Source organism: Oryza sativa, chromosome 12 (assembly GCF_034140825.1).
Source record: "Oryza sativa Japonica Group chromosome 12, ASM3414082v1".
NCBI lineage: Eukaryota > Viridiplantae > Streptophyta > Magnoliopsida > Poales > Poaceae > Oryza > Oryza sativa.
In genome coordinates, this window is record NC_089046.1 from 10,191,112 (window position 1) to 10,216,268 (window position 25,157).

Here is a 25,157-nt window from a genome sequence, read left to right on the forward strand (position 1 = left end):
GCAATCTAAAATAAACAAAAGAGTGAATATGCCATATACACTTACCGCTATATGGAGGTCAACACGATCGAAGTCCTCACAGAGAGAATCAAGTACATGTATCACTTTTTTTTTGGGTCGAGAACAGCTAAATACCAATGAATATTTCTTCTATTTATTGGTAGAAAAATCTAAACAAGTCATCGAATTAGTACACAATAATGCATATAATAACAAACTTAAATCCTATTAAATTTAGAGAGCCAAACTATACCAGTTCATGAAAAAGATAGTTCTTCACTGTATTTGTAATAAAGTTGTCTATATGTTCATCTATTATGTAGACCGCATCTCGTTGTAACATGGCAATGAGAAAGGGGTTTTCATAATACACTTTCTTATCGGTCTTTGATTGCGCCTCCTTTATACAGTGTATGTATGCACTGATGACCTATAGATTCAATTAAAAAATACTTAGGAACTTGACAATTAAATAAATATTAACGTTGCATACTCATGTGCAGTTGTACTTACGTCGTCGTTCACCCATTTATCTTTAGTGAGAAGGCACGATAGGTGATGTTTTTTGACAGAAAAACCTCCCATGTTCACCAGTGTCTCATTTTCAGATGATACCAGAATAATGTCTTGAGCAGTAACATCCTGGTTGGTTAATACATAATCTGTAAAATAAAAAGGGAGAAAGGGATGACTGATGACAAAAAGTTATAGATAGATGATACTAAACACATGTCATACAATATTATTGTATACCTTGAGGGAGGTAGTCGTAAGTCTGGCCAATTATAGATCGTATCAACTTCGATGGTACGCCATTATTGGGCATGCTAACTTTGGATCCTACATGCTCCCCTGACTCCTTATCCTATAATAACGGTGTATTATACTAAACATTATTATGCTAAACAAATGAAATGAAATATTGATTAAGAGGGTCAATCAATTCGTGCAACACGCTCATAGAGTTTTAAATGAAGTGGAATAACCTGCAATGGTTCTTCTGGTTCTGTTCCTTCTACACAATTAAACAATGAAAGTATTTATGAGTGGCCATTGAGAGGAGCGTATGATAATAATGACAAGAGTAGTGAAAGAGGGAATACTTTCAGGAATGATGATATCCATTCCTGAGTTGGTTGGAGAGAACTCTGCAGTTGACTTTAGTGGTGCTATATCGGACATAAAAAACATAAAATGGACAGTCAAGATAATATGAATAAAAAATCGTAATATAAAACATTTATGAAACATGATAAAAAAATAAAAGAGACGCGTGACATTATAATAAAAAAGTGTGACTGGCTAGAATAATTCAGAGGAACGCACAGGGAAAATGCATGTGATCGCAGCACAGAGCCCTTGTTTTTTCCACTATATAACAGAAGTGCATATAGACCATATAAAATATACTCGTACTACCCATCTCACAAATGAAAGTTTTAAAAATTTATTATATGCTCGTCTTGCGAATCATAAAATAATTGTACTCCAAAATCCACATTATAAAATATAAAAAAAAAATCTGCCACATAAACTCCCAGTTTTAATTAATTTTCTGATCTGCAAATTAATTTTTTAGGGTTCGTCCATATGGTTTAAAAAAGAAACAATCATTCAAATTTTAATTCATTCATGGTATAATAGAGTTTATAATTGTACCCCAAAATTCCACACTAAATTAAATTGGCATTTAGTTTGTAAGCTACTGGCAGATTTAAATAGATTAAAACACAATAAAGGCATACGTACTACCCTTACATTCAAAACTTCTTGCTTTTTTCGATGGTCGGACTGCACTCATATCATGAGGAAGAGCGTCTTGATTTACCTGGGTATATCACGGTATTAAGTACAAAATAAAACATTTCACATGTGTACTATCCATGCACGAAACTAAAAAAAAAAAGCACAGGTACCAATGAGAGCACCTAAGTTAATCACTTCAACGTTGCATTAATCTAATCGTGCCAATTTGTGGTTAACTGATGCATCACATCCATGCGGATTTTGTAAAGTGAGCACAACCGCTTTATAAAGAGATTCTAAAATTGAGCACATAATCAGAATCGGTCATGTATTTCAGATGCCTATAGCAAATACATATATAAGGAGCCTAAGACATGTAGCAATATAGATTTCAGTGAATACATGCTATGCCCTATCTAAAATGACCGACACAGGTAGGCTGGACCAATGTGTTTGGGTTTTTTTATTTTATACGCTATATATTGGTTTGTGAAATTAAGATTTATACAACATATGACGACGGAATTCGTTATATAATAGGACATCCAAGCCAAAATATAACAACTCATGGCCTTTATACACATATTTATATAGGTACTTCACAGATTTGATGCTGGCGCAAGCTTCAACATTGATGTGGCAATTATACCTCATGAGCAAGCCTGGATTGTATGGGACCACCCACCTATTGTCCAACACCGCACCTCTAATTTTTACACGCCACCCGTCATCTCTCCTCCTGTATGAAGGATACGAGTCCTTCCCTTGTTGTGTTGCTTGACAGAACGGTCGAGGAAAGTTGAAGCGACTCTCCATCCACCATGCAGGCACACTTTTTGTTTAGCTCACCGCACGGCCCGTGCAACATATGTTTTATGACCAGTCGATGTAGCACGGGGTATTTTTCCTTATCTGGTATCTCTGCACATATAACTTTATCATAACCATCTGGATTTGTTAACTTACTGGCTGGCTTCATGATTAATAGGATATGTTCATGTGGGAGGCCCCGCTTCTGAAACTCAGTAACATGAGCATATGCCTGAACCTCACCGAAATACTTTTTTTTGGTGAACAAGTCTAACATGTCTCTTAGCTTGGCCCTAAATACCCTTGCAACAAGGTCCGGTCGATCTTGCGGTTGTTGGCCAGGATAGAGATTTTCTGTTATCTCCTCCCAGTTTGGATTGCAGGTCATCGTGATGAAGTAGTCTGGTCTCCCAAAACGTTGGACAAGAGCCATTGCATTAAGAAACCGCCGCTGCATGTCGCGATCGCCACCAGGAAAAGACCGAGGTAGCACAATCCTCTTTCCTACCTCTTTACCCCTTGTCTCTCCAGAATTGATCACGTCGACGACACCCTACCAAATTAATATCGATAACGTGAGCATATATTGGAAGCATCGATTTTTGAATGGGATATGGTTTAATATTATTGAATATGTATTTTATTTCATATACTCACCTGGTACAGCTCAGCTCGTATCTTCTTTTGGTTCTCAGGGTTAGAATACCAATCCAGTCGCATAGACTATCTTAATGTACATGTCAACGGCCCATTGCTGAAAGAGACGACCTCCAAATAAAATAATGTTGAAAAGTCCCCTCCGAACCTGTAGCCTAAAGCAATAGTACTCTCTTGCAGTGACAAATCTATCTTTCTTCCGCTTGCATGACCTGTTATCCACCTCATTAGTGTCTTCATCGTATAAAGTATCGCCAACGTCATCATTCTCTGCAACAAAAATCAAGAAATATACTTAATTACAATGGCCTAAAAGTATGTATGTATCGATAAGGTCTCATACAAGCTAAGTGTGTACACACCACGAAGCTCGCCAAAAGTGTTTTCTTCACTGACGTGCACATTACCATCCATTGGTGCAGCACTTGGTGCATCAATGTCCATACCGTCTGGAATATTGTTGGGTGTTTCGTACGGCATTTTGACATTCCATCCGGTTTCGCCGTTAGGGTTAAATAAAGGATACGCCAACAGGTCATAGCAGCCATGGTATGCTTTGATATAGCTAGGTTTCTCCCCTTTGGCATGCACCATCACATGCCTATCAAAAGTTCTAACCGGATCATCCCCTTCTAGCCAGATAGCAGGAACTTGGGATGTTGTAGGAGCATTATATCTTCGTTGGTCAGGGGTGACATTCGTGTTGATCTCAAGATTTGGCATGGTACCGACTCGGTTAAAAGTCTCAACATATGGGTTATCCGCCAAGATTTTTAGGATGATTCGCACAAGGTTGATATCAAGATCAGGGGACCTCTTCGCTCTGTGTGCAAGATCAGTGTCTTCTTCCGTATCATAGAAGTACAACTGCATATGACATGGACCATGAGAACCTGGCACCAAATTATCTAAACGATGGTACAATGCACCATGCACTCGAAATGTATATACACCGGTGCCTGCAGCAGTGCTCACGCTGCGGTCAAGGGTCACTCCAAGACTTGTGAATGAGAAATGAGAGTTGAAGTAACGGATATGTTTTCTAAAGTATTTCGCATCATTATCAACCTGGCTTGTAAACAGGCGTACCAACTTAGGGGGAACCAATGGAGTGGCTACGGTTATCTTCCCTTGCCTGCAGCAGAATCCAGGGGGCTCGTACTGAAACCTAATCGCCCCACAGTACTTGCAATCAGCCTTTTTTTTAACACATGATGTTTCTCTGGCAGGTTATGATAAACATAATCGTATGGATCTTCAACATCAACAGAATTAACACCCTTGATATCCACGCGATATGACTCGTAACCATTGTCTGAGAGAGGGAAAATAAGCACAGAATTAAAATATGATCATATATACCTACTTGTCTTGAAAAGAGAAAAGTATTATTATACTTTATGATACCTTTATTTTGAAATTCCTCATCATCACTATCCACGACGTCACATGTCTGCGTCAGTTTGACATTACCTGATGGAAGGTGGATTAGTACTGATAATATCGTATAGTTGTTGGGTTAATATATTGTGTAGTGAAATTGTTCATAAAACACCTCCAGCATTAATTAAAACAAATTAAGAATGCTCACTTTCGTCGTCTAAATTGTTTAGTGCAGGCTCGAATATTCTACTATCGAATTCAATGTAATCGAAACTCGGAATGTCCTGATGAACATCTTGGACAGGTATACTTTCGTATGCTGTAACTCCATCTGCTCAATCAATATTTCATGAAATAATAAATCAAGAAGAATATGAAATATTGATTTATGCATTGAATTTTATGGAGGGAGTTTACCTAGCATGGGTGAGTGTTGGTCACGTTCAATGCTCACTGCTTTCCTCTTCCTACATTGTCTTTGGTAGGTATCATTTCTGTGAAGCCAATCCTTCGGATCATCTGGATCAACATCTTCCTTGTATAATACGCTTGTAGCTTGCAAAATGGTAGAAGATGTCGTTCCATATGGCGACACTAAATGAAAAAATAGTGAGAACAATAGATTAAAACAAAAAGTTGATTCTGACAGTAAGTTATACCATCTTGATTGGTTAATTCAGAATTTGATCCGCTAACAATGCTTGACTCCGCCTTCTTCCTCGCACGGTATTCACGCTGCTTTCTGTTCCTTTCCACATTTGCTGGTTGTACTGCTGTTAAAGAGATCACGCTCCCAGGATCCCCATCTTCGTTGTATAGTACGCTTGTTGCTTGCAAAACGATATAAGATGTCGTTGAATATGGTGATACAAAATGAATAAAAATGTGATCGGTTGATTAGTCACGGGCATAAATTTTACCAATATGATCGGTTGATTGGGAATTTGATCCCCTAACAATGTCTGACTTGGCCTTCTTCCTCGCACGGTATTCGCGTTGCTTTCTGTTCCTTTCCTCATTTGCTGGTTGTACTGGTGTTAAAGAGGTCACACTACCATCAAGATTAGTTGACCCAACCTTCTTCTTTTGGCGATATTCACGTTGCTTACGGTTCCTTTCCTCTCTGGCATCATTGGTAGCTTCAGCCAGCTGGGCATTGACAATTTCAAATTCCTTAGAAAGAGAAGCAGTAGTTGGTTGCCGCAGTGTTGCAGAACACGGGGTATTTGCTGCAGCCTTTTTCCTTGCACGGTATTCACGTTGGCTTCGGTTATGTGCTTCCCGCTTACGTAATACCTCATCAGAAGGTGTTATAGGTGTCGTTTGCAATACATCCAATCTGTTGGTGATATCCCGGAATGCAATACGCTCTTCAGTTTGTGGGTTCGTTGCGTCAACACCTAATATACGTATTTTTACATTAGTGGTTAATCATGGCTTTTATAATAGTGCCATAACCATACATTGCAATGTTTTAAGCATGTATTATGGCGAAAATGCCCAGTACAATAAAGCGATTATGAAATCGTGTGCAGGGTCAAACAAAGATATGACATACACAAGTTGTCTCCCATGCAAATATAAACATCTCAAGTTACTTGTCAGCGTGATGCGCATAAGGTACAATCATCACCAATCAGTCATCAATGCATAATTAATGTGTTGAACAACCAATGACATATACATCTGAATGAGCCCTTATCCAGTTCTTTGGAGATATTCACACGGGATGATTATGTTATCCAGTATTCCATCTTAGTCAGTTAGCAAATTTGAGAAAAAACAAATTAATGTCTCACCCATATTCTCCATTATGCCTTGTCTACTTAAAGAAGCACTCCAACGGCTAGTTTCACTTGTTCTGCACATGTGGAAAACAGTTAGCACTCTATCTGAGTCGTAATCCCAAGCATTATTACAGAAAAATAAAAGTGCATTACAAAGAAGTCAGACATCTGAGGAAGCATGCAAAGTTCAGAACGGTTCATAAATAACTTCAGACAAGTTCATATATAACCATCAGTCAGTACCATTAACGTAAACACAGCTGCTTCTAGTTGAAGTTGTGCATTTGCATATAGGAATAACCAGATCCAGTGACGTATATTATACAAATCAGTTTATAATGTTAGAATTTATTTTAATAGTCAATAACCAATAGGAACCCATCAGTACAAGAAAGTCGACCTACGTTAGCAAGGCAAGAGCATACTAAAAACCATCTATGAAGATAATAATAAGCTTGACATACTGGTTTAATTATTACATATATTTGAAGCATGATTCACAGTATCTGAAGTCAGAAATTGTAAATTGTGACAGTGATTTGATATTGAGTGAATGGGCTTGTTGTTCAGTGAAACATGGCCTCTGTTTCGTGTTGAATTGAATCATATTTAACCCTAGCAAAAGATAAAATGCCTGAACTCCTGCAGTTCAGTTTCATCTACTTTTGAGTATTTGACGTGTGGAACAATGGCCATGAAACCGGTAACTGACATATCAAGGCCAAATTAACATGCTCATCATATCAGTTCGAACATTGAGAGACGGCATGCCAAAGAAATAATGAGCAGCAAGGAATATTGTACTATTGTGTTCATTTTATGCTACAAGGACCTGATGTGTAATTGAGTGAATGGGCTTGTTGTTCAGTGAAATATGGCATATGTTTCGTGTTGAATTGAATCATATTTAACCCTAGCAAACAAACAAAATAAGATAATATATCCATCCAGATCTAGAAGAGAAGCTAAGGGTTTATGCAAGCAAATATGAGAGAAAAGTGGGATAGAGACAGAGAGAGATGAATGAGAACTGAGATGTGGATGCTCACAGGGTTGTAGCAGGACCACGACACCCTCACATCCACTGCTATGCTCGCAGGTGTGCAGTAGAATCGACGATGCAGGGATCCGGTGGTGGCGGCGGCGGCGGTTGAGGCGGAGACCGAGGATACCGGTCGCTGAAGCAGCTTGTCGAGGGGATTTTACCTGCTCATGTTACAAAATCACTTGAATATATAGTGAATATAAACTGAAACCATTAAATCACCGATCCAGGAACCGACACACACCAAAAAATCAAGAAAGCATTAAAAAGGATAGTAGAAATTGTATGGCAGGAGTTAAAACCGTTTTCTAATATAATTAGAGCATTTGCCTTAAAACTGTTTTTAAGTGGAGCATATCATCATGAAATTTATTAGCCTGAACTTCAAAAATATCAACACCATGCAGTTTATTTTACCAAAATTAGCAGGTGAGCTGTATGTCATTATGAGCATGACTTCACCGACACACAAATGATTTCCCACACCGAGAACTACAAGTCAGTTCACCAAAACCCCCTAAATTCTCATATCTAAGTACGTATCTTTCAAGGCTCAGCATCACCGCAGCACATTATATTATGCAATATGTGGTTAGAACCACTAAAAATACAGATTATGGCTTGAAGGTATATGGATGTTTTTATGCCTTGTTTAGTAAATGGACCAGCTATATACTCAATTGGAAGTAAAAATCAGCGCCGCCGAGCTAATCCTCAATGAGAAGTGAAATAAAAGAGAGAAGACATACATGCTTGATGCTTCATAGGACATCACATTTATGGTCATATTAGGGATGGGGATCAGGTAGAAGCTGGAGGGGTGGTGGAGCAGGGTTTTTGTACCTCTTGGCGGCGTTGACGCTCGAGGTGGATGCGGTGGCAGTGCGTCGATGCAGATCGGCGAGGCTTGTCGATGCAGTTATGGCGTCGCAGATCGGCGAGGCTTGTCGATGCAGTTATGGCGTCGCAGATCGGCGAGGCTTGTCGATGCAGTTATGGCGGCGCGGACGAGTGACGCAAATGCAGTCCCTGGCGAGCTACACCATTTGTCTTTAAAATACTCTGCAAAAGGCTGAAATGCCCACACAAACAGTGTTTCCATGTTCATCTATTTTTGTATTTCCTTGAACTCCTCCTAACAAACAAAAAATAAATATAGAACTATAGCTAACAAAAAAAATCTGATGATAGAGAAAATAAAAGGCTTAGAAGTACATGAACAAACATCAGTAATCCATGTAGATTTATGTTTCAAGTGACATGGGTATTTTGATTTGAATGAGCAGTCAAAATCATATGTGCAGTTTATACTAAATCAACCTAACTCTCAGATCAGAGCAGTTATTAAGAACCAAGCTAAGCACCTATTCTTTCTATGCAATGCCCAAATAAAAAGCTGTGGTAAAAAAGATAAATCCCCCCGCGTGAACTATTAGTTGTGCACTGTGTGAAATAAAATACCCGACCTGTGACACCGCAACCTTTTTACCGAATACTTGCAAATGCACAGAATCTAATCAGCTAAATGTAAGATATAAAAGGCACATTATTTCCCACTGGACTAATATAACACCAGAAATTGCTTAGAACAAATATAGCTGTATTTTCGTCAATAGATGAAGAACCCGGCCAGCCATGAATGCAAGAATGGAATTTAGCAGGAGGGAATTAAAATCTGAATTCACAATAGAAGCCCTATGTAGCGACGATTGCAAGGATTTCCTACTGCATATACCGAGGAGAGGCGCCCGGCGAAGCGTTCCTCCTCGCAGGCGGAGGCGAGGGACCAGGGTGGAGGATGCGCGTAGGGGAGGGATGCGGAGGAGGCACGGCGATGCGGCGGGGAGGCGCCTGACGCGCACTCGCGGCGATGCAGAGGAGGCGCGTCGATCGCGCGCGGCTCCGACCGGCAGATGACGGCGATGCGGAGGAGGCGGAGGGCGGAGACCGGATCGGCGCGGAGGGGAGGCGCGGCGATGCGGAGGAGGCGGAGGGCGGAGAAGGCGCGGAGGGGAGACGCGGCGATGCGGAGGAGGCGGAGGGCGGAGACGGCGCGGAGGGGAGGCGCGGCGCCGTGACGGGGAGGCGCGGCGATTTCTGCGGAGGAGGCGCGGCGATTGCGGCGATCGAGAGAGAGAGAGGGCGGGGGGTGTGGGAGGGGATGAGGAGGAGGCGCGGCGTGGGTGCGGGAGGGGATGAGGAGCGCGCGATGATTGCGGCGAGCTGCGAGCGCGAGAGAGAGAGGGGGGTGTGGGCGCATCTGGTACGTTGGATCGTCATTCTTCAAAAGGTTTTGGACCGTTAGATGTGTGATATGATAAATGATGAATGAGTAAAACATTTATTCAACTATAGGGTAGATTCTATCCAACCATTCCTTCCAGCATCAATCACTCCATTCTTTTCGGATCTATAGCACGGCAATCTCAATCGTGATTCCAGCAGAGGAAAGGACGACGCCCCCTTCACCGCGTGCTTGCCAGCGAGGGCTTGATGGCGGTGGCCACCGACGACGATGAAGATGTTGAAGAGATGCAGGGCTACCGGATCGGAAGGATTGGTAGCGCCTCATGCAAGGAAGACAGACTAGACCAGATGGGATCTGCAGCTGGAACACGGTCTTCTCTGGTGCATTTGTGTTCTTTGGTCTTTAGAGTAAATCTTTATTTTTTTTGGCTGTATTTGATCTATTTTTAGTTCTTGAATTTTTAGCTCTCAATTCGTCATGTAAGGCAGCACTCCTGATGATATTTGGTTTGATAGGTTAGTAGGTTGTGCACTTCTGCAAACAATGCTGCAGTGTCCCTTCCTCCGGGGTGGGGAAGGTCACGATCGATCGCGTTCGGCGGGCGGCAGCGACGGACTGCAGGCCCGGCGACCGGCACGGGCCGCGCCTCTCAGGTCTTCGTTGATGGGGATGGAGGCCTTCGACACAGCTGCAGCATCCCCTTCGTCCATGTATGATGGCGCTAGATGTAGCTCCAATTGGTTCCTAGGCGTTGAGTTTCAAATTTGTACTGATGCAGTGATGCTTATTCCTGGAATTGCTGGATTTCTTCCGTGTGATTCATTACGTACGTGTGCCAGGTTCGGCCGGCCGGCACTGTTCCCGTCCTCGGGGAAGCTCATGGAGTCATATGGTGTCGCAAGTCGCAACTGTGTGCAGCGGCTCATCGCCGTCGACCTTGAGACTAACATTTGGCCTTCACTGAACTTCGCGCCGTTGTCGATACCTCCTGCCTGGCTGCCTCATAGCAGTGACAAGCAAGACATCGGCAGGAGTCAAAATGCTAGCAATAGCTGCCGTTTAGTTTTTTTATGCACTATATGGATGGACCAACAGCTGCCCTGTAAATTTTTTACTACTAGTAGCACATTTATGTTGTGATAAAAAATTACTGTACCTTTTTTTTACTATATACCAGCAGCGATCTCGCTTGATGCACACATTTTCGTCTACGTCGTTGCCATGATTGCACGTGGTGAGCTCCGGCTAGGCCATGTCGAACAGCACGAAGAACTCACTGGCAAGCGAGGATTGGTACTCACCACTACAACGCTAAAACTATGCAACCATCTTCCCTTTTTCTTTAAACCACGACGAAAAAAACGTTCACCCCCATTTTTTCCGGATCTGCCATCAGTTCATGTCAAGAGATATTACCGGATGGAATAATTCCTTTCTTTCCGGCACTTTAACTGCGATTCAATTCTCCCTGCGATCACGTTTTTATCTGCTTCAAAACAAAAGTCATTTTTTAACTACACATGCCGAGTATTTTTATAACTACAAAGTCATCTGGGGTTGGAACCGCTAGATCCGCACTTAGTTTTTCAAATAACAGTCAAAATTTAACTATTTATTTCACACAGCACGAAAGATGTTTCCAACCCGTAAGTTATTTTTTACCTATTAAATCCGACGATCAAAACAATTCTCACGCACCGTACAAGTTAATTTTTAACTGTACACGTTCAGAAACTCTATTTTATTATTAAATGAAAGTAAAATTATCAACCTCATGTCAAGTAAGGCCCAGAGTAATATTTTAACTTATAACATGAGGCAGTAATTATTTTACTCAGCCTTCACTAGGAGTGGTGTACAGGCAAATTAGAGGAGAGATGATCCAGTGATTTTTTTACTTGCCGTACAATTTTTTTACTCATTAAGCGTTCACATGACCAGACGAGTAATTTTTTAACTCGGGACAAATGGGATGGAAAAAGCCTTTGCACGTGGTGGTAGCAGTAAAAGCGGTCCAGGAGGATGCGCTACATGAGAAAAGCGAGAAATCCGGAGATGGACCCAGAAAAAACTAAAAACCAGGAAGGCGAGCGCTGAGAGGCGCGCTACTTCCTTCGTAGCGCTACACAAGCGCTGTGTAGCGCCACCGTGTATATATATATATATATATATATATATATATATATATATATATATATATATATATATATATTGAGAGAGAGAGAGAGAGACTAATTTCGAAGTATTTACATGTAGGGAAAAAATCAAGTCTCTGGCTAGCAGCTTCGAGGAGATTTGAGAGAGGAGATAGCCGGCTTCATCGTCCGTGAAATAATTCACCCCAAAGGAATGTTTAGACTACGGGCTTAGGGTTAAATGATGAACATCGTTGAACATTTTAAAATTAATGTCCAAGACATGTGATTACGTAACACTGATGTATATATTTATGTATATATTTGTTATGTTTATGTATATACTTGCGATGCTAAATATAAATTTATTCCAGTTTACAACTCGGTTTTGTAGGTTTTGATGCTTAGCACTTGAAGATGTTATTGTGAAATATGTGAATAATGGATGTATGAAATATATGAATATTAGATGTATGAAATATGTGAATGGCATATGTATATGTGAATTATTGTATATGAATGGGGTGCTGGGGATGCTAGGATATTGTGAAATATACATGTTTCTGTCATTTTGCAGCAGGCATGGCTAGCCAAAAAACATAATTTATTTTTTTTCAGGGAAATACTCATTGGTGACGGGCTTTAACTTAAGCCCGATGAGGATGACATCATCCGTGGCGGGCTTAAGTTAAAGCCGAGTTGAGTCATCTGTTACGGGCTTTAGTTTAGGCCCGATTGAAATTGTAGTCATATGTGACAGGTGTTAATTGGGCCCGACTGAGATTAGGTCATCCGTGACAGGTTCTTGTTTCTCTGATCGTCTGGGTCAAACTTATAGGTGAAGGGCTTTAGGTTAGACCCGACAAAAATAACTTCATCTGTGACGGCCGTATGATGACTTCTCACGTCAGTGACCTTTATGTTGTGACGGGTGTCATACCCGACACAGACGAGGGTTGCCACCTGATTGAGTTGTGGGTGACCATTGTAGTGTAACACATTTTATTGTTACAGTAGTTTCCCGTTCTCTTTTGTCTCCTCTGGTTTCAGGTCCATGGCTACTAGCTTAGTTGACTTTTGTTCTTCATTTGTCTCTTAAGTGGTCGAAGGATATGGAAAATAATTTCATGTACATCCACTGGTTGATTTGTCAACCAATTATATCTAAGAAGATTGTACTCAATTGGGCATGTTAAGCCGATGGAATTTCTTTTATCGATCTTTAACTGAGTTATATCTCAGTACATATATGGTGATATGCTTTTCACAAAGTCCCCATCAAGAGTAATGTCATATTCCCGGTTGAAAAAAGAAGAATTAGGTGAGATACACATGTTAGATCTTAAACTGATTGGGTTCTCTCCTGGGTGTGTTCGGTACTCTGTTTTCCCAACTCTTCGCTCTCGTTTTCCGTGTGTATATTTTTCAAAGGAAAAAGTACGAATTACGCCCCCGAACTATCGCGGTCGTTCGAATTACCCCCATAAACCTGAAATCTAGTCATCGTTCACCCTGAACTTTCAATACCAGATAAATTACCCCCCTCGACCCAATCCAGAGCGGTTTTGTCCAACGTGACGCACACGTGACAATCCAGTCAGCATTTTATTTAATAAAAAACGTGGGACCCACCTGTCATACTTTCTTCCTCTCTCTCTATTCTCTCTCTCGCTCTTTTCTCTCTCGTGCAGTGTGCACGGCGAGGACGGGAGGTGGGCGCGGGCAGTCGGCGAGGACAGAGCAGGGACCGGTGGTCGGCGTGGGCGGCGCAGACGGCGGCGCGGACGTCAGTGCTCAGGACATCGGCGTGGAGGCGGAGGCGGCGGAGGAGCATGGCGGCGGTGAGGTGAGGACGGCGACGCGCGGGGGCGGAGCCAGTTGTGGGTGGCGGAGGGGGCCCGAGGACGACGGTGGCCGGCGACGGAGGCGGAGGCCGACCGGGCGAGCGGGGACACGCGGTGGGCGGTGTGCTCCTCCTCGGCGGTGGCGCGCGGGGACGCGCGGTGGGACACCGCCGCCACCGCGGGCTCCTCCTCCTCGTCGTAGGCGCGCGGTCTCCTCCCCTCCCCGACCGCCGAATCTGGCGGCTGACTAGTGGCTACCGGAGACGGGCCTTGGCGGCGACGCGGTGGAGGGCGCTGGCGGCTACCGCAGGCGACGCGGCGGCGGGCGCCGGCGGTGGAGGACCCCCAGGCGGGCCTAGGGGCGGACGCGGTAACAAGCGCCGGCGGCGGAGGACCCTGAGACAACAAGGCGACGACGACGAGGATTCTGAACGTGATGGCCACCGGCACCAACACCGCCGTGATGGCCACTGACAAGCATATCAGGATGCTGAACGTGTTCTTGCCGATGAGCTGCAAGGAAATCAACCTCACACTCGTCAACAGGCAGGACTCCATTAATCGATTCGAATATCTTGCCACGATTGGGATCATTAAATTCACCTTGTTGGTCAAGAAGAAGTTGAAGGTGATGACCTCGACGATGCCCTTAGAGTTCATGAAGAGGCTGAGCGAGACGGCGTCGCGGAGGGGGATCTCAAGGTAGTAAGGTCGGCGACACCATGACGCCGACGAGCTTCCCGACCCAGGCGAGGAACATGACGAGCTGCAGCCCCAGTGCATGTGCCACACGTCGGTGCTGATCCCGGTCATGGCGTAGTAGAGCGGCAGGATCAGGCCGGACACCATCGCCTCGATCTTCTCACCGAGCGCCGTGCCGAGCGGCGGCCTATTGGGGATGGCCAGCCCCAGCATCAGCGCGCCATGGAACCAGCGAGAGGAATGCCCAGATCGACGTGGCGGGCGACATGAGGAACGCCGCCGCCGCCTCCGCGTCCCACGACGCCGAACGCCTGCCGTGCACGCCGAACGCCTACCGCTGCCGGACCGGCGAGGGAAAGAGGAAGAGTGAGAGAGAGAAGAGAGAGAGGAAGAGGGGAAGAGGAGTATGACAGGTGGGTCCCATATTTTTTTAATAAATAAAATGTTGACTGGATTGCCACGTGTACGCCACGTAGGACAAAACCGCTCTGGATTGAATCGAGGGGGGTAATTTGTCTGGTATTGAAAGTTCAGGGTGAACGATTACTGGTTTTCAAGTTTAGGGGGTAATTCAGACGACCGCGATAGTTCGGGGGCGTAATTCGTACTTTTCCTTTTTCAGACTACTAAACAATGTATTTTTTATAAAAAGCTTCTATACGAAAGTTGCTTAAAAAAATCATATTGATCTTTTTTTTAAAAAAAACTAATACTTAATTAATCACGTGCTAATAGACCGCTCCTTTTTTTCGTGAGTAATGTTTCGGTTGGAAAAGGGCTAATATCATTTTCTCATTTTCACGGTGCTGGTGCAACTGATATGGATCTAGACTCCGTATATGTATTTACGTATCTTTCGTGACTCTGAATCAGCTCAGCAATATTGGTATTTTGAAAGTTTTCTGAAAGTTGCGAACACTCAAGGAGTTAATCAAGGATAACAAACCAATGGACTAGCCAAATGAGTTTTACGGTATAGAGTAAAGTGTATTGATGGTCCCTAAACTTTTGGAAATGTATCATCTGGGTTCCTAAACTCTTAAAATACATACATATCCAGGTCCTAAAACTTGTTAAATTGTGTTAATCCATCCGAGACTACCATGACACCTCCGGGATCCTACATGGCATGCCACACGGATGATCAGTGGCGAATCCAGCATAAAAATATAGGGTGGGCTCAAAGTCGAAGCCTTGGTAAAACTAAAATGAGGTATATACCATTGTGCAAGTCAAATTCAATACATGCATGATCAAAATATAAAAATAAAATCGAGTACCATGTCTTGCTAGTAAAAAGTGCATTCTCTTATGTCTTAGCTCGCACAGATGACAGACCACAAGTTCCACAACCCTCGGTCTCCAATTCAACCCTAGCTCTTAAGCCCTCCAAATGATTTAATCTGTTTATGCACTAAAGTGACTAGTGGGCTGCCACCTGAAGTGCCAAAGTAAGCCAATTGATCAAATGGGCCATTATTATGCGTACCGCTTTGGGTTCTCCCAAAGCAATCCCTCCCCTAGCGCTTCTGTTCTTCTTCCTCCAACTGTCTATGGCTGTTCATCTTCTCAAATGTATGTTCTTCTCAGAAATCATATGCAGTTGATATTTTTTTGCAAAAACGGAGGGTAGGCTAGAGCCTAACAAAGCTATCTGGTGGATCCGCCCTTGTGGCAGCATGACAAATCCTACACCAACTGACAAGTGAGGCCCACACAAAAAAATTCTTTTTTATCTCCTTTTCTCTCCTGTTATTTTTTTCCATCTTCTCCTTTTCTTCGTTTCTCCTTTTTTTTTTCCTCTGTTCCTCCCACTGCAGCAACCACAGCCATACCCTCTGGTCGAGCACTTGAGCTCTCTCTTGGACGACACGAACAACGGCGTGGCAGCTGCGCCGATGGAGGCGCTGCAGCATGTGGGCAGCGGCGCCAATGCGGTGATGGCACGGGATGGACGGAACCCTAACGGCGATGGTATTTTTGGGCAAAGTTGCTTGTACAATGGTATTTCATGCAACTTACACTTGTTGATGGTATTTCTTTGAATCCGATGGTTGTCAATAGCCTTTACTGGATTTTCTCTTAATACAATATATTCCTCTCTAATGCAAAATCAATGGATCAAAACTTTCTTCACAACAAAATCCATTAGTAGCAAATTTAAAGGAGTTCCTGTAATAAAGGACTCACACATGCATGGATAACAGGTAAACATTCATTCCACTTATGCATATTTGTATGCTCAAACCACATCTTATAAACTGAAAACACTCAAAGCAACAATTCTTTATGCAAGTCAACCTGAAGTTGTTGATTATCACGTTGTACTAAATGCAAAGCCCATAATTAACCTTCCCCGGTGTACATTGCACATATGCAACCACCAGCACGCCCTTCACAAATTTTACCTTGAACTGGCACCGCAATATGTGGAATATTAGCCATGCTGTTACGGTATACGTAGAAGGGATTCTTGCTATATCGGTTGCCCAATTCCTTACCGGTGTCATATGTCTTGCCAGTGACCATGTTATAGCACACAATCTTAACCTTCGTCTTCCATTCCTGTCTCACCCCAATATAAACAAATCTCCCATCCACTATGCCAATCGGCCGTACAAGTCGTCTCTCAGTGAGCCTTTCTGGCTGCAACCCTGAGCGCAACTGCATTGAATGGCAGAACCCAAATGCAGAAATGCTATCCTTCATCATGTCAATCCATCTTCTCTCATGCTTGATCTCCCAACTGAAGTCGGTGTTTACTCTAACAAGATGATACACTATTAGTCCACCCTTATCAATTGTAGTGCATACCAGCATTCCATTGGCAGAGGTGTCAATATCATGGTGGACAGGTCCCTTCACTTCGACACCTAGTTGAATCCATGGCATCTTCACGATGCCAGCCATATCTGTGGCAATGTCAAACCAGAGCACAATCTCTTGGTAATCCCAGTACATGATTCCACTTCCATAGGCCACCTTCTTGTTGTTGCAGTTAATTTTGGTGTCCACATAAACGGTTGTACTAGACATGGCCCAGCAGCCAGTATTTGAGGAGAAGGTGGCAAAGCAAAACTTAGTCCCGTTATCCTCAATGGTCCTAGCACCAACTGCCTTGACTATCACGAACTTGCTTACTGTATTCTCCTGAAAATTATCCACTGGGTCGAACGCAAGGCCGATGCCTTTATCAAACCTTGTGATGTGTTTAGTTGTACCAGGGATTGACTGGGCTTTTTGCATTGCTGGATTAGCTATGAAAAGGGTGGGCGCCCGTGAGTGGGAGATAAAATTAGTTGGAGTATAGAGGATGCAGACAAGCCCATTGGTTGAGGCAAGGAGACTTAGAATCCCATTTTCTAGGCAGCAACCAAGAAAGTCAAAGCCTGAGGGAATGCCAACAATGTCAGGCGTTGATGATAGCACATCAATGGCTTCAACTTTGCTAGTATATGCACCCAAATGTCTGTCTGGGAGGTCCATGTGGATAAGTGCAGGGCACGGTGGGCAGAGCCTTGCTTGCCTAGCAGAGAGTGTGGCGTTGTTGGTGAGAATCCCATAGTATTTCTTTGATATGACCTTCAAACGGGTGGCCAACTTGAATGGAAGCCGTGGCAGAATGTTGCATCTTATGACGTCATCTGGGATATCACTATGTAATGCCTTCTCTAATATTCTTGGAGCCATACTGTATCAGTGTGTGAAAAACACTATCAGAGAACATGAAAAAATTAAAGTGGTGCTTAATACGAAATGTTAACTATTGTGTGCATAACAAATATTGGTTAATTGAATTACATTGTTTAATTTCTAACACCATACATGCATCCTTCAACATTGTTTAGAAAACTTTGGTGCACATATATTGCAGACGGCTTTATATGATGTACATCGCACACTAATATAAATGTTTAATACATTTCTTTCCCATTTCTAGCAATCCCATTAATTCCAAAGTTGTCCAAAATAATTGACTTATATATACTCCAAGACTGGTGCAAATATAATGTAAAATGTTGGAGTTACACTCCAGCCTCTAATAACCATGTTAGCCCAGCTCTGTAAGTTGAGCTAGCGGTCCCACATTCATATAGCATCCCACTTCAACTTTTATTCTTTCTTTGGGTAAAAGGTTTAACACGGAGGTATATAAAAGGGTTAACACGAAGGTATTATGTTTGGAATGAACTAGCTAGCTATATTAGATGGCCCAATGCTATCTAAACTTTGCATGTGAGACTGTTCCCACCAAATGAATAGTTGGAGCTAACGAGTGTAAACCAGAACTAGAATTTGCGCATGGGCTATACCATACTATGAACGGACTGGGATATTAAAACTGGTGTAAAATAGTGGACCATTTTATATAGCTAGTTGAATAAAACATTTCTATAAAAAGTGCAAAGCTAACCATGAATACTCTTCAAACTTACAATGAGATGATTACACAATAATTAACATATGCAATATTCATAGGTAAAATTACCCAAGAGCACCAAGTACCTTGCTTATAAACCCAATGGATAAAAATTGATTCCATGGCAGACCAGCTGTGAAATGAGGGCGGGTGATGGTTATTACTTACATACGACCCATAATGAGTTCCCCGATGACAGACTGGTTGTCCCAATTTGAGGAAGGGTGAATGGTATACACAACATGGTGGGGTGGAAAGTGTTTAGAGATAGATTATAGGCATGGTTGATTCCCTCAATTTCTTGTTGGCTAAATTGGTGTTCATTCACAAATTAGTATCTAACCCTTGACCCACTTGCCAGAAACTAAACTGATTTGGTAGCAACTAATCTGTGCCTCCAACACTTAACCAACAATAATTTTTTACCTTGAATTTTGCTATTAGTTATTTTTGACATGCTTGTATACATTGAAACTATTGAAAGAATGAAAACTATTGAAAGAATGAAACTTTGATATTTCAGATTTGAGATTCAAGTCATACCTTAATTCAAGATATTCCAATTGCAAAGGCTGCGCAAGGGACCAGTGTGAGGAAATATCAACTGCGGCAAGCTGGGAGAGCCGGGCCGATGTCTTGGTGCACTTGCCGGAGAGCTAGAGCAACGATTAGAGCATAGGGAGAGAGGGGCGGCGGCGCGGCGTTCGCAAGAGGAGGATAGGGGATTAGGGGGATTGAGGCGAACCCTAGTTGCCTTAATCTTCTCTGTTTTGCTGCCTTTGGGCCAAGGAAAATTTATGGGATCAATGTTCTAGCTAGGCCCAGTTTCTATCTCCTAGCGAACTTTAGCTTCCTTTATCTCCTAGGTAGCCCAACAATTTGCCTTGTCACCACCTATGACCAACATAATTTGGCCCAAGTAGGATTAGCTTTGACTGACTAGAAGACTAGAGCACCCATTAGCCTTTATGCGGTGTTTTTCTAACGACCAATGATTAATCAGGCTAGTCAGCTGAATAGACGAATTTTGCACACTACAATATTTTAGAAATAGGAACTTCGTCCTCTGTGCGGTCCCTTTGAATGCACCATAAAAGTGTTGGAAAAAAGTTACATAGAGAAGTCTTCTCTGTCATTTTTTTTACTATCTACAAGCTAGATTTATTCATCATTCATCTATTGTGAGTTCACTACTACAAAAACCTCCATAAGGACCAACCTTATAGGTGCCGGTTTGGAAAAAAACCAGCACCTATAAGCCGTTTCCGGCCTAATTCCCCTGAGTGATGAGTATTGGTGCCGGTTTTACATATGACCCTTCCGCCAACGAGGCCACTAACAAAACAACTGGCACCTATGTGGATTGGTGCAGTGCAGAACAATAGGTGCCGGTTCTCACCCAGAACTGGCACCTATTTGAGTGATGTGGGGCCCTGTGCAGTTGTTGACGGTCATTACCGACAAATTCCGACTGTCAATATAACTAAAATAATGGAGAATTAGCTATGCTTACAATGCATGTTTATTTCTAAATAATATATTTTCACTTGTACTTGGAGAATAACATGTTGCAGGAATTTATCAAACAAAATAAAGAGAAAAGTGAAGAAACCTCACTGCTAAGCAAGCAAATGGTAAGGAGGGCCCACATGTCAGGTGTAACCTTCCGGAAACCGCCTTAACTGTCAAAACCGACAATGGGACCCACCTGTTAGCCATTATACTGAAGGGGAGGTCGGTTGGAGCCAATCCTGGTTCGGCCGAACCAGGGGCAAATCGGCTCACCCCCCCTACACGTGGACGTCCAGGATCCGCTGCTGGTGGCGGTTACGAGGGTAAAATGGACATTTCGCATGGAGTAACCGTCATACTGGCCCTATAAAAAGGAGGAGCTCACTTCACTTCCAAAACACACTCAAGCAAGATAATTCCTGTTCATATTTTAGTATTAGTAATATAGTGCTAAGTGGAGTAGAATAGAATAGTGTTTAGATGTCCTCGGAGTCTTCGGAAGAGTTTTTGGTATGGCTCTAGCAGCTTTTGTAATCTCTTCTGTAATACTCTCCGAATTAATGAAATATCCTTCATTATATATCTTTGGTGCTTTACTTAGTTTAAGTACTAGTCTTACTTTATATCTGCTCTATGTTAATTGTGTGGGTAGACTACCAGAGAGGTGTAATGGTGCGGGTTTAATGTATGATTTATCAGTTACTCTATGCCGGGCATGCGGGTATTGAGTAGTATTTAATAATGTAAGCGTGGTGCTTAGATTATTGAGTATCATTAATTGGGCATATATGCTGCGGGACAGTAGAGGTGGGCCGCTGATGGTGTCAGCTCAGTACGGGTATTCCTCCACGTTAGTATATATTCCTAAGACAAATTCCTAGGGAGGGTACTCCTCTGTATTTAGCCCCGGTTGGATGGCCATGACAGGTTGTCGTAAGAAACTCGGCAACCCAGGGTGGTCTCTCGAAGTACCAAGGAGGACACTGTTAGGGGGTATTGGCCACATGATTGTATATTAGCAGATGTAAGTTAGGATTTGAGTGTATACTAGAAGTATAGGAATTGAGTGCTTTCTATTCCACTTAGTTAGAATTATTTTGTTATGAGGTTGGAATAGCTTTGCTTCGTATCACTCTACCCTTATATTATATTTAGCCCATGTTTAGGCTCTAACAATTATAAGTAATATATGTATAAAGTGCATTAGTAAAGTTCACTCTTATTATTTTCCCTTGGGATTAAAAATACGATACCTTGGAATACTTCCTGGTGAAATGCTACAATGGTATATCCGTGCGCTTGCGGATTAATTCTGTAACCATAAATATACCAGGACCATTTCTGGCGCCATTGCTGGAATGAATATTTCTAGTAATGTCGCTAAGAAATACCAACAACAGTGTTATATTCTTGGTGAGAACCGGCACCTATTGGGTGATGTGGGGCCCGGGCGGATTATAGGTGTCGGTTTTCACCAAGAACCGGCATCTATGAGCCGGTCAGCTTATATATACTCGCCCACACTAGCTCGCCATTTGGGAGGTCTTCTTCCACGTTAAATATCAAGTGCTTATATGATCTTAGTGCAAATGTAATGGAGGCTCTGTTTTCCATGTTATGCAAAGCATTTCCAAGTAGCAATAAAGTGCCTAAGTCATATAGTGATGCAAAGAAGACTATGAAAGATCTTGGATTGGATTACACAAAGATCAATGCTTATTTGAATGATTGCATCTTATATAGAGGGGCTAATGATAAGGCTGATTCTTCTCCTGTTTGTGGCATTTCAAGATGGAAAAATGAAGGGCATAATAATGTCTCTAAATCAAGGAGGAGAAGAGTGAAGAAAGTCCCACATAAGGTATTGCCATTGTTGACGGTCCTTAAATCATAATATTTAATCGTCAATACTTGTATATTATGAAATAAAATATGGTATCCAACTTAGTGGTAGGGTTTATTACTAATCATTTCCACTAGTGTTGATGAAATATGTGTATGCAGGTATTTTGAGAAGAAAACACATCCGTCAAGCGACAAACTGCACCTCCGCGCGTTGAGGACGCATTTACACGGATTGGACGCCCCATAGGTCAATTAAACAACTCCAAATGGGCCCAAACATCATGCCAATGGGCTGAGGGCCTCAAAATTAGAGTCCATGAGGAAAAACGGGTCCAACGGAGCCCTCCCGGGTTCGACCGAACCACCAGTTCGACCGAACTGTTTCTGAGGCTGTTGATCACGAGATTCGACGTGGACGGCCCTGATTTCATCCTGATGACGGTTGGAGGGTAGTTTGGTCGTTTCCCATACCTATAACCGTCATATGGAGGCTATAAATAGAGCTCCTCTCATTCATTCAGAACACACAACTTTGATCTGAATTACAAGAGGCTCTATTGTATCTTTTGTACATTAGAATAAGGTAGAGAGTGAGGGGAAGCTCTGGAGGAGTGCCCGGAAGTTTGGCGCTCATCCGACTTCTACCTTGACGAGTGTAGCTTCCTAGGAGGAATTCGGGAGGAGTACCGGAGCTGTCGGTACACTCTGCTCCGGGTTCGGAGAACTTCTTTTATAAAGTAAGCATTCGTGTTCCTTTCTTATGTTATTTAATTATTTAGTCCGTAAGATATATTTCCATCTTTGTGGGTTCATTGTTTAGTATTTATACTAAGAGCTCTAGTACTATGACTCTGGATAAAGAAGGAAGTTCCTTTACAAGTATTAGAGTAGTAATTAATAATATAGATGTGGTGTCTAGATTAGAGATTACCTTTGTTTGTTGTGTATCCCTCGGATTTGTTAGAGCTAGGTGGTAGGTGGTGACAGCCCTGAATCCCGTCCAAGTAATTGTCACGCCCAGAATTTCTATCCAAAATTCCAAACGCTTACATGTGTGTGAACCCTCGTCCAGGAATCAGCCGAGGCACACAATAACAAATTGATAATAGAGTACAATTATTACTCTAATTAATAAGCGAATAAAATGTCATTACAGAGGTAGATAGTTCCTCTCAATCAATAAAGATCTAAGCAGCGGAAAAAAGATAAACGGCGCAGACGGCTCCACTCCACAGGCAGCTTGACCAGGGCTACACTTAATCCTCCACACCATCAGCTTCACTGTAGAACTCTTCCTCTGATGAATGATTGCAAGGTGAGTATATGACATACTCAGCAAGTCACGCAGCAAATATGCAAGTGCACAGGATAACAAAGGATGGCATAGTAGGGTTTCATTTGCATAAACAGCATTTAATAAACATTTCAGAATTTAATAAAACAGTTAAGTAATAATTAAACAATATTAATCCAACGCTATACAACATACTCTGTTGTATAGGCCCAACCATTCTGAACAACCATACCCAGCTGTACAGATCTATCTCCAAACCAGGAATATACCATTCCAAACCAGGAGCTAAATAAATTATTACCAGTTATAGCATCTTTTATTATGATGAGAGGTGTGAGACTAATCACGAAAGACATTGTTAGACCCGCCCATAACCGCGGGCACGGCTATTCGAATAGTTTTACTCTGGCCAGAGGTGTACCACTGTACCCACAAGACACAGCCCCACAACATGTCACCATGTGCCTCAATACCACCACGGTACCTCGGAAAGGAGCTGTGACAATACCCCTCGCACAACACAATCCACCACAGGGCACCTTTCCTGGATCATAATCACCCCCTTATAAACAAGGCATGGACTCCCCAGCGACCCCCGTGGGCTTATCTCCGCCACTTCTCAGTCTGGTGCTCCGCAATGAACCATGCTATACAAAAGGTAAAGCCGTTGCCCACGCTGGCTTGTGGTTGGCACGGTTAATGTTTCACAACCGAAACTCGTGAACCGGTCCTTAATTGTCATGAGCACGACTCTCAAAACCATGTGCTCACAACCCACCATTATCAAGTTTTAGTTGGCAAGTAATTAATTAACCAATCACGATTGACCATTGTGAACTATCATTAAGCCATCAGTAAATAATAATGAATCATAAGTTAACCCAATAGTATGCTAATGTTTCTAAGCATGGCTAAGCAATCATATCTAATATCTAGCTGAACCAATATATATAAGTCAAGTTCTAATAACCCAAGGTATCAAGGAATAAAGTAATCAAGAACAAAAAGGGCTATAACCAACAATAGGTTAATTCCACCCAATGACATTCAAAAATAAGTGCAATAGTTGAATAGAAACAATAGCTTTAAACGGGATCAACATGCTCAAAGGGTTGTTTGGGATCTGTGTGACTTGCCTTGCTGGCCTTGGAACTCTTCAAATTCTTCTCCTGCGAAAACGGACTCTCCGGAAATGTCGGAATCTAAACAGAAAGGAGCAAAATCACCAAACAGCACATAAACAAGCATGAACAGTACATGTGGATATTTTTAACATGTAGATCTCAATTTTAGAAAAATTTAGAGACTTGAACCAACTAAATCCGAGCTAAGATGAATTAGTTATGAATTTTTAAAGATTAAATCGGATTAAAACACTTATATGGATTTTAATTGAATTATGACACAATAATGAATTAGTTTTGAAAGGAAAAGGGAATTATTGCGTCAGCGGCTAGGGTTAGCGGTGGACCGGGTGCACGGCGGCGGCTCACGGAAACGAACGACCGAGATCGATCCTATCCAAAACGGACAGCCGAGATCGAACGGACCATGACCGGGCCACGGCAGACGGCCACGATGACGTCAGCGGTGACGTCACCTCCGGCGGCGGCTCGGGCGGCTCGGGCGTGCATGCTCGCCGGCGAACGACGGCGCGAGGACACGAACGGAGGGCACCAGCACGTAGAGAGCGACGCGGCGAACTCACCGATGACCAAAACAGCGGCGG

General features: G+C 42.6%; 2 protein-coding genes and 1 long non-coding RNA gene across 3 annotated transcripts; 1 reads left to right on the plus strand and 2 right to left on the minus strand.

The window, feature by feature from the left end:
- Positions 1–6,146: 6,146 nt before the first annotated feature.
- Positions 6,147–9,615, minus strand: LOC9268897 (uncharacterized). The gene is made up of 4 exons (XR_001541899.3): positions 9,164–9,615; positions 8,272–8,500; positions 7,433–7,589; positions 6,147–6,457 (listed from the first exon to the last, which is right to left on the minus strand). It is a non-coding gene; the product is annotated as an uncharacterized lncRNA (long non-coding RNA).
- A 301-nt stretch (positions 9,616–9,916) lies between these two features.
- LOC9271488 (uncharacterized) lies at positions 9,917–10,875 on the plus strand. Its single transcript, XM_066306251.1, has 3 exons — positions 9,917–10,056; positions 10,192–10,386; positions 10,516–10,875. The coding sequence occupies exons 2-3, from the start codon at positions 10,220–10,222 to the stop codon at positions 10,814–10,816; spliced, it is 468 nt and encodes a 155-aa protein (XP_066162348.1). The 5' UTR covers positions 9,917–10,056; positions 10,192–10,219; the 3' UTR covers positions 10,817–10,875.
- A 2,522-nt stretch (positions 10,876–13,397) lies between these two features.
- LOC107279648 (uncharacterized) lies at positions 13,398–14,720 on the minus strand. Its single transcript, XM_026022254.2, has 2 exons — positions 14,259–14,720; positions 13,398–14,168 (listed from the first exon to the last, which is right to left on the minus strand). The coding sequence occupies exons 1-2, from the start codon at positions 14,568–14,570 to the stop codon at positions 13,599–13,601; spliced, it is 882 nt and encodes a 293-aa protein (XP_025878039.1). The 5' UTR covers positions 14,571–14,720; the 3' UTR covers positions 13,398–13,598.
- Positions 14,721–25,157: the final 10,437 nt, after the last annotated feature.